This window comes from Echiichthys vipera, assembly GCF_963691815.1.
Source record: "Echiichthys vipera genome assembly, chromosome: 4".
Lineage (NCBI taxonomy): Eukaryota > Metazoa > Chordata > Actinopteri > Perciformes > Trachinidae > Echiichthys > Echiichthys vipera.
In genome coordinates this window covers 35,538,421-35,548,420 of record NC_139829.1, presented here as the reverse complement: position 1 = coordinate 35,548,420, position 10,000 = coordinate 35,538,421, and the positions used below count along the sequence as shown (strand labels likewise).

Sequence of the window (10,000 nt, the reverse complement as noted above, 5' to 3'; positions counted from 1 at the left end):
GATATCCCCCCCCCCCCCCCCCCCCGTGGTCCTCCGTACAGGTGGGTCTCAGGGTTCCTCGTGTCTCTGCTGGTGTGAGTCATCAGTGTGAGGCTCCGCCCTCTGGCGTCAGTCAGGAGGAAACAGAACCACAGTTACTTTGGTTTTAGTTTCACGCTCATGAGACGAGACGTCACCGGTCCTGATGTAGCGCTGTCCTGAACCTTTGACCTTCACCCTGACCTTTGACCTTCACCCTGACCTTTGACCTTCACCCTGACCTTTGACCTTCACAGGAGCCCTGCTGGACATCCTGCAGAGGACCGGGGTCAAAGGTTACACAGCCTTCCTGGAGAGTCTGGAGCTGGATTACCCTCAACTGTACAGCCGCATCACCGGGAAGGAGCCCAACAAGACCTTCAGCATCCTCATCGGTGCGTCACCCGTCTGTCTGCTCACCTGTCTGTCTGCTCACCTGTCTGTCTGCTCACCTGTCTGTCTGCTCACCTGTCTGCCTGCTCACCTGTCTGTCTGCTCACCTGTCTGTCTGCTCACCCGTCTGTCTGCTCACCCGTCTGTCTGCTCACCTGTCTGTCTGCTCACCTGTCTGTCTGTCACCTGTCTGCAGACACAGCAGGTGAGTCCGGTCTGACTCAGTTCCTGATGTCGGAGCTCAGCCGGCTGCAGAGGACGCTGCAGGACGAGCGGCGGCGTCGGCAGCAGGCGTGCTCCGCCGCCAAAGAGCAGGTGAGCGTGCGACCGTGGAGGAGCAGGTCGGAGCTGCAGATCCACACACACACACACACACACACACACACACACACACGCGCTGACCCGTCACCTGTTCCCCTCAGGAGGTCTGGTCCCGGCAGCAGCAGCTGAGGGACCGCGAGCTGAGGAAGCTGAGTGAGCGCGTGCAGAAGGGTCGGGAGGAGCGCGAGCGGCTGAGCGAGGAGCTGAAGCAGCTCCGCGATCACAACTACAGCCTGATGGGAGACATCAACGCGCTGGGCCAGGAGAAGAGCAGCGCCCTGCTCGCCAACCGAGACCTGCAGATAGAGGTGACCTCTGACCCCCGACCCCTTCCAGCACCACGCACCGGCCTCTGACCTTTGACCTCTGTGTGTGTGCAGGTGGAGCGTCTGAAGCACACGCTGCTGAGGGCTGACCTTTGACCTCTGACCTCTGACCTCTGTGTGTGTGTGTGTGTGTGTGTGTGTGTGTGTGCAGGTGGAGCGTCTGAAGCACACGCTGCTGAGGGCTGACCTTTGACCTCTGACCTCTGTGTGTGTGTGTGTGTGTGTGTGTGCAGGTGGAGCGTCTGAAGCACACGCTGCTGAGGGCTGAGAGTCAGACCCGGCTGCTGAGGCGCCGGACTCTGAGACCTCTGCAGGAGGTGTGTGTGTGTGTGTGACACGTTTACCCACATTAGTGAGGTCCGACACTCTGACCTGAACGCGCCCAAATGTGTTTCCAGAGCCGGAGTCTGGCTCTGCCCAAAGAGACCTTCTTCCACCCCACGAGAGCGGAGGAGCTGAGGGACGGGAAGCAGCAGCAGGTGCAGCAGGAGGTGAAGCAGGAGGTGAAGCAGGAGGTGCAGCAGCAGGAGGTGCAGCAGCAGGTGCAGCAGGTGCAGCAGGTGCAGCAGGTGCAGCAGGTGCAGCAGCAGGTGCAGCAGGTGCAGCAGGTGCAGCAGCAGGTGCAGCAGGTGCAGCAGGAGGTGCAGCAGCAGCAGGTGCAGCAGCAGGTGCAGCAGGTGCAGCAGGTGCAGCAGGTGCAAGGGGAGAGTGTGGCTCCGGTCCAGAGGGACCTGGTGGCCTCAGTGTTGAGGCTGAGGAGAGACCTGCACCGGGCAGAGGAGCACAGAGCCAGGGTGAGGAGTCCACTTCTTTGAGTCTCTGAGTCTTTGAGTCTCTGATCTCTGAGTCTTTGAGTCCTTGAGTCTCTGAGTCTGTGTCTGCGTCTGTTTGCAGATTCTGGAGGAGAAAGAGGATCTGGAGCTTCGGTCGGCGCAGCTGAAGGGAGACGCTCGTTTGTACCGTCAGAGGAACAAGCAGAGCCTCCGGCAGCTGGAGGAGGTGATCCGGGAGAGGGACAAGGTGAGGGGGGGGGGGGGGGGGGGGGTGTTGTTGTTGTTGTTGTTGTTGTTTTGTTGATGATGATGTCACGGCTCTAAATCCTCCGGTTGGCGCTCCAGGCTCTGGCGTCACGGGCGGAGCAGCAGGAGGAGGTGCGGCTGCTGCTGCAGGAGAAGGACCAGTACAGGGAGCAGGTGAGACAGCTCACCGAGCAATCTGATAGGCTGGAGCTGCTCCTGCTGAGGTCACAGGGGGAGGAGCTACAGCTGAGGACACGCCTCCGCAGACTCAACACCCAACAGGTGAGAAGCAGCTGACGGGGTTTCCTCCTCTGTGTGTGTGTGAGCGGGTCAGTCTGAGGAAGGGGAAGGGTTCAGTCACAGCGGGGCTCAGGGGGCGGAGTCCAGGGCCCAGGGGCGGGTCCAGGGATCAGGGGGCGGAGTCCAGGGCTCAGGGGGCGGGGCCCAGGGCTCAGGGGCGGAGTCCAGGGCTCAGGGGCGGAGTCCAGGGCTCAGGGGGCGGAGTCCAGGGCTCAGGGGCGGAGTCCAGGGCTCAGGGGGCGGAGTCCAGGGCTCAGGGGCGGAGTCCAGTGATCAGGGGCGGAGTCCAGGGCTCAGGGGGCGGGGCCCAGGGCTCAGGGGCGGAGTCCAGTGATCAGGGGCGGAGTCCAGGGCTCAGGGGCGGAGTCCAGGGCTCGGGGGGCGGAGTCCAGTGATCAGGGGCGGAGTCCAGGGCTCAGGGGCGGAGTCCAGGGCTCGGGGGGGGAGTCCAGTGATCAGGGGCGGAGTCCAGTGATCAGGGGCGGGGCTTGGGGAGGGCAGGGACCTTTAATCAGCTGCTCAGACGCAGGAGTCAGGTTTTACACTGAACTGAACTTTACTATGTTTTTTTTGTGCAAAATAAAGGAAAAGATTCTTCTTATTGTTGTTGTTGTTGTTGTTATCATGTAGCGATGATGTGGTGATGAACTCTCTCTCTCTCTCTCTCTCTCTCCCTCTCCCTCTCCTCTCTCTCTCTCTCTCCTCTCTCTCTCTCTCTCTCTCTCTCTCTCTCCGTCAGTGTGAGAGGAGCAGCGAGGAGGAGGAGGAGGAGTCCACGGAGCGCGCTGCTAAAGGTGAGCTGACCTGAAGCCCCGCCCCCTGCTGTGATTGGCTCAGTGTCCAGATTCATGTTCACGCGTAGCATCGCCGAGTCTCCTGCAGGGAAGCGTTAGCATGCAGTTAGCATGCTGTTAGCATGCTGTTAGCATTGGTAACGTAGCTGCGTTTCCTGGATTTGCTAATTCTGAGCTAAACTTCGTTCTGTTGTTAAAATAAACTTTTAAATTTAACGTAAAAGTAAAAACCTGAGAGCGAGCGCTGCACACGTTACATGTGAGCGCTGCACACGTTACATGTGAGCGCTGCACACGGTACATGTGAGCGCTGCACACGTTACATGTGAGCGCTGCACACGGTACATGTGAGCGCTGCACACGTTACATGTGAGCGCTGCACACGTTACATGTGAGCGCTGCACACGTTACATGTGAGCGCTGCACACGTTACATGTGAGCGCTGCACCGTTACATGTGAGCGCTGCACACGTTACATGTGAGCGCTGCACACGTTACATGTGAGCGCTGCACACGTTACATGTGAGCGCTGCACACGATACATGTGAGCGCTGCACACGATACATGTGAGCGCTGCACACGATACATGTGAGCGCTGCACACGTTACATGTGAGCGCTGCACACGGTACATGTGAGCGCTGCACACGGTACATGTGAGCGCTGCACACGTTACATGTGAGCGCTGCACACGTTACATGTGAGCGCTGCACACGTTACATGTGAGGGCTGCACACGTTACATGTGAGCGCTGCACACGGTACATGTGAGCGCTGCACACGTTACATGTGAGCGCTGCACACGATACATGTGAGCGCTGCACACGTTACATGTGAGCGCTGCACACGTTACATGTGAGCGCTGCACACGTTACATGTGAGCGCTGCACACGGTACATGTTCTAGTTTTTAGAGTCAGAGCTGAAAACAAACAACGACGCTAGCTTCATTTGGAGCCGCAGCACTTAGCATAAGCTAGCTAGCTCGCAGCTAAGTGAGTCCAGTTTATGGTGCGTCACATTTTCCTCAAAACGAAAAACACGCAGGAGCCCCCAGGCTACAGTTAGCCTCTGTTAGCACGCTAACTCGCTCTGGTGCTCTAACAACAGTGTTTACAGCCGGCGGCCATCTTTAAAAGTCCCACTCAGAGGCTTCACCCTCACTGTCGTCACAGCGTCAAATATCATTTTTGTTTTTATTGACTAGTAGTAGCCAGCTAGCATTAGCTGAGTAGCTAGCTAGCATTAGCTGAGTAGCCGGCTAGCCCGTGGCGGTGAGCGCTTTGACGGGGTCTGAACCCTGGAGCGGCTCTGACTCCTGTGAGGCGTGTCCTCAGGCAGCGGCGAGGAGGTGCGCAGCGGCGAGGAGGTGCGCAGCGGCGAGGAGGTGCGCAGCGGCGAGGAGGTGCGCAGCGGCGAGGAGGTGCGCAGCACGACGTCGGGGGAGAACGAGGAGGCGGCGGCGCTGCGGCGACACGACGCTCCTGCAGGAGGAGGTGCTGAGGCTGAACACCAGCCCTGCACTGCTGCATCATGGGTAATTCACTGCTCACTGCACCGAGCTGCTGCGAATACAGAACCTGTCTCTCTCTCTCTCACCTGTCTGTCTCTCACCTGTCTCTCTCTCACCTGTCTCCCTCTCACCTGTCTCTCTCTCACCTGTCTGTCTCTCACCTGTCTCTCACCTGTCTGTCTCTCTCACCTGTCTCTCTCACCCCTCTGTCTCTCTCACCTGTCTCCCTCTCACCTGTCTCCCTCTCACCTGTCTCTCTCTCACCTGTCTCCCTCTCACCTGTCTCCCTCTCACCTGTCTGTCTCTCTCACCTGTCTCCCTCTCACCTGTCTCCCTCTCACCTGTCTCTCTCTCACATGTCTCCCTCTCACATGTCTCCCTCTCACCTGTCTGTCTCTCACCTGTCTCCCTCTCACCTGTCTGTCTCTCACCTGCCTCTCTCTCACCTGTCTCTCTCTCACCTGTCTGTCTCTCACCTGTCTGTCTCTCACCTGTCTCTCTCTCACCTGTCTGTCTCTCACCTGTCTCTCTCTCACCTGTCTCCCTCTCACCTGTCTGTCTCTCACCTGTCTCCCTCTCACCTGTCTGTCTCTCACCTGTCTCCCTCTCACCTGTCTCTCACCTGCCTGTCTGTCTCTCACCTGTCTCTCTCTCACCTGTCTGTCTCTCACCTGTCTCTCTCTCACCTGTCTCCCTCTCACCTGTCTGTCTCTCACCTGTCTCTCACCTGTCTGTCTCTCTCACCTGTCTGTCTCTCACCTGTCTCTCTCACCCTCTGTCTCTCTCACCTGTCTCAATCTCACCTGTCTGTCTCTCACCTGTCTGTCTCTCACCTGTCTCCCTCTCACCTGTCTCCCTCTCACCTGTCTGTCTCTCACCTGTCTCCCTCTCACCTGTCTCCCTCTCACCTGTCTGTCTCTCACCTGTCTCCCTCTCACCTGTCTCCCTCTCACCTGTCTGTCTCTCACCTGTCTGTCTCTCACCTGTCTCCCTCTCACCTGTCTCCCTCTCACCTGTCTGTCTCTCACCTGTCTCCCTCTCACCTGTCTTTCTCTCACCTGTCTGTCTCTCACCTGTCTCCCTCTCACCTGTCTGTCTCTCACCTGTCTCCCTCTCTAACCTGTCTCTCTCTCTCACATGTCTCCCTCTCACCTGTCTGTCTCTCACCTGTCTCCCTCTCACCTGTCTGTCTCTCACCTGTCTCCCTCTCTAACCTGTCTCTCTCTCTCACATGTCTCCCTCTCACCTGTCTCTCTCTCACCTGTCTCTCTCTCACCTGTCTGTCTCTCACCTGTCTGTCTCTCACCTGTCTCTCTCTCACCTGTCTCCCTCTCACCTGTCTCTCTCTCACCTGTCTCCCTCTCACCTGCCGCTCTCTCACCTGTCTGTCTCTCACCTGTCTCTCCCTCTCACCTGTCTCCCTCTCACCTGTCTCTCTCTCACCTGTCTCTCACCTGTCTGTCTCTCACCTGTCTCCCTCTCACCTGTCTCCCTCTCACCTGTCTCTCTCTCACCTGTCTGTCTCTCACCTGTCTGTCTCTCACCTGTCTCTCTCTCACCTGTCCGTCTCTCTCTCACCTGTCTGTCTCTCACCTGTCTCTCTCTCACCTGTCTGTCTCTCACCTGTCTCCCTCTCACCTGTCTCTCTCTCACCTGTCTCCCTCTCACCTGTCTGTCTCTCACCTGTCCGTCTCTCTCTCACCTGTCTGTCTCTCACCTGTCTCCCTCTCACCTGTCTGTCTCTCACCTGTCTGTCTCTCACCTGTCTCCCTCTCACCTGTCTCCCTCTCACCTGTCTCCCTCTCACCTGTCTGTCTCTCACCTGTCTCCCTCTCACCTGTCTCCCTCTCACCTGTCTCCCTCTCACCTGTCTGTCTCTCACCTGTCTCCCTCTCACCTGTCTCCCTCTCACCTGTCTGTCTCTCACCTGTCTCCCTCTCACCTGTCTCCCTCTCACCTGTCTGTCTCTCACCTGTCTGTCTCTCACCTGTCTCCCTCTCACCTGTCTCCCTCTCACCTGTCTGTCTCTCACCTGTCTCCCTCTCACCTGTCTTTCTCTCACCTGTCTGTCTCTCACCTGTCTCCCTCTCACCTGTCTGTCTCTCACCTGTCTCCCTCTCTAACCTGTCTCTCTCTCTCACATGTCTCCCTCTCACCTGTCTGTCTCTCACCTGTCTCCCTCTCACCTGTCTGTCTCTCACCTGTCTCCCTCTCTAACCTGTCTCTCTCTCTCACATGTCTCCCTCTCACCTGTCTCTCTCTCACCTGTCTCTCTCTCACCTGTCTGTCTCTCACCTGTCTGTCTCTCACCTGTCTCTCTCTCACCTGTCTCCCTCTCACCTGTCTCTCTCTCACCTGTCTCCCTCTCACCTGCCTCTCTCTCACCTGTCTGTCTCTCACCTGTCTCTCCCTCTCACCTGTCTCCCTCTCACCTGTCTCTCTCTCACCTGTCTCTCACCTGTCTGTCTCTCACCTGTCTCCCTCTCTCACCTGTCTCTCTCTCACCTGTCTCCCTCTCACCTGTCTCTCTCTCACCTGTCTGTCTCTCACCTGTCTGTCTCTCACCTGTCTCTCTCTCACCTGTCCGTCTCTCTCTCACCTGTCTGTCTCTCACCTGTCTCTCTCTCACCTGTCTGTCTCTCACCTGTCTCCCTCTCACCTGTCTCTCTCTCACCTGTCTCCCTCTCACCTGTCTGTCTCTCACCTGTCCGTCTCTCTCTCACCTGTCTGTCTCTCACCTGTCTCCCTCTCACCTGTCTGTCTCTCACCTGTCTGTCTCTCACCTGTCTCCCTCTCACCTGTCTCCCTCTCACCTGTCTCCCTCTCACCTGTCTGTCTCTCACCTGTCTCCCTCTCACCTGTCTCTCACCTGTCTCCCTCTCACCTGTCTTTCTCTCACCTGTCTGTCTCTCACCTGTCTCCCTCTCACCTGTCTGTCTCTCACCTGTCTCCCTCTCTAACCTGTCTCTCTCTCTCACATGTCTCCCTCTCACCTGTCTGTCTCTCACCTGTCTCCCTCTCACCTGTCTGTCTCTCACCTGTCTCCCTCTCTAACCTGTCTCTCTCTCTCACATGTCTCCCTCTCACCTGTCTCTCTCTCACCTGTCTCTCTCTCACCTGTCTGTCTCTCACCTGTCTGTCTCTCACCTGTCTCTCTCTCACCTGTCTCCCTCTCACCTGTCTCTCTCTCACCTGTCTCCCTCTCACCTGCCTCTCTCTCACCTGTCTGTCTCTCACCTGTCTCTCCCTCTCACCTGTCTCCCTCTCACCTGTCTCTCTCTCACCTGTCTCTCACCTGTCTGTCTCTCACCTGTCTCCCTCTCTCACCTGTCTCTCTCTCACCTGTCTCCCTCTCACCTGTCTCTCTCTCACCTGTCTGTCTCTCACCTGTCTGTCTCTCACCTGTCTCTCTCTCACCTGTCCGTCTCTCTCTCACCTGTCTGTCTCTCACCTGTCTCTCTCTCACCTGTCTGTCTCTCACCTGTCTCCCTCTCACCTGTCTCTCTCTCACCTGTCTCCCTCTCACCTGTCTGTCTCTCACCTGTCCGTCTCTCTCTCACCTGTCTGTCTCTCACCTGTCTCCCTCTCACCTGTCTGTCTCTCACCTGTCTCCCTCTCACCTGTCTCCCTCTCACCTGTCTCTCACCTGTCTCCCTCTCACCTGTCTCTCACCTGTCTCCCTCTCACCTGTCTGTCTCTCACCTGTCTCCCTCTCACCTGTCTCCCTCTCACCTGTCTGTCTCTCACCTGTCTCCCTCTCACCTGTCTCTCACCTGTCTCCCTCTCACCTGTCTCTCACCTGTCTCCCTCTCACCTGTCTCCCTCTCACCTGTCTCTCTCACCTGTCTGTCTCTCTCACCTGTCTCCCTCTCACCTGTCTCCCTCTCACCTGTCTGTCTCTCTCACCTGTCTCCCTCTCACCTGTCTGTCTCTCACCTGTCTCCCTCTCACCTGTCTCCCTCTCACCTGTCTCTCACCTGTCTCTCACCTGTCTCCCTCTCACCTGTCTCCCTCTCACCTGTCTCTCTCTCACCTGTCTCTCCCTCACCTGTCTCTCACCTGTCTGTCTCTCACCTGTCTGTCTCTCACCTGTCTCCCTCTCACCTGTCTGTCTCTCACCTGTCTGTCTCTCACCTGTCTCCCTCTCACCTGTCTGTCTCTCACCTGTCTCCCTCTCACCTGTCTCCCTCTCACCTGTCTCCCTCTCACCTGTCTGTCTCTCACCTGTCTGTCTGCAGGATGAGGACACAGACGGGTGTCTGTCTCTCAGGAATCGTCCAAACTTCTTTTATCGAAGGTAAAACTTTAAACTTTTTATTCATTTAAGAAACAAACGTGTGCGCGTGCGTGTCACGCGTGCGTGTGACGTGTCCGCGTGCATGTGACGTGTGCATGTTTCCATGACGACAGGAAGCGGGCGCTGAGGTCCAGGCTCGTGTGCACGGAGGTCAGCGCCGGTAACCATGACGACAGCAGCGCCAGTGACATCACCGACTCCGACTGAGTCTCGCGAGGTTTCGACTCGTTTGTGAATCAGGAAATAAACTTTTCTGACTTAAAAACATCATTTTTGTTTTTATTTTCATGTTTCTGACTTTTTCTTATTTATTTAATATTTATTTATTTAGTATTTATTTACTTATTTATTTATTTATTTAGTATTTAATATTTATTTATTTATATAGACTGACGATAAATAATTAAATTATATTTAATTCTAATGTTTTTATATTTAATCTTTATTAAACGTGTTAAAAAATAATAAAAGCACAAATGAAATAAAGTGAATGAGCAGAAATACAGGAGCTAAATATAAATAATAAAGTTCTTATCATTATTTATAATTATGAATCATAAACAAAGTAAAAAGTCATCTATTTTATCATTTTATTTAATTATAGATTTGTAAAACATTAAATGAAGCTTTCATTGAGATAAAACAGGCAAATTTATGTATTTATGTATTTAATCTTGTTCCTTTAAAGCCTCCAAAAAAATCAAATCAAATCAAATCAAACAGATGTGTGAATAAATATAAATAAATATTTATTTACACATTTGATTTCTGACTTATTCACTGATGGTGATGATTAAACATTAAATTATTCATTTATATATTTAGTTCTGTTTCTCAAAACCCTCCAAACAAAAGTCTGGATAAATAAAAAAACATATGAACAAATTAAAATAAAATTATAGATGAATAAATAAAGATGTGAATAAATTAACAAGTAAATCAAAGCGAATTAAATAAATATTAAAATAAATAAATAAATATACAAATATTTAAAGTCTGGTTTGATTTCTGTCTTATTTACTG

The 10,000-nt window shown here is 54.4% G+C and overlaps 1 protein-coding gene across 1 annotated transcript in view; it reads left to right on the top strand.

The window, feature by feature from the left end:
- Positions 1-9,227, top strand: part of card9 (caspase recruitment domain family, member 9) — a gene marked incomplete at its 5' end in the record, with an annotated part of 11,425 nt that extends 2,198 nt beyond the window's left edge. The window contains 11 exon segments of the mRNA XM_083913036.1: positions 276-413; positions 608-726; positions 834-1,040; positions 1,292-1,375; positions 1,457-1,852; positions 1,953-2,078; positions 2,177-2,359; positions 3,117-3,171; positions 4,505-4,704; positions 8,919-8,977; positions 9,091-9,227. Coding sequence (XP_083769162.1) covers positions 276-413; positions 608-726; positions 834-1,040; positions 1,292-1,375; positions 1,457-1,852; positions 1,953-2,078; positions 2,177-2,359; positions 3,117-3,171; positions 4,505-4,704; positions 8,919-8,977; positions 9,091-9,184 — 1,661 coding nt within the window. The 3' untranslated portion in view covers positions 9,185-9,227.
- Positions 9,228-10,000: the final 773 nt, after the last annotated feature.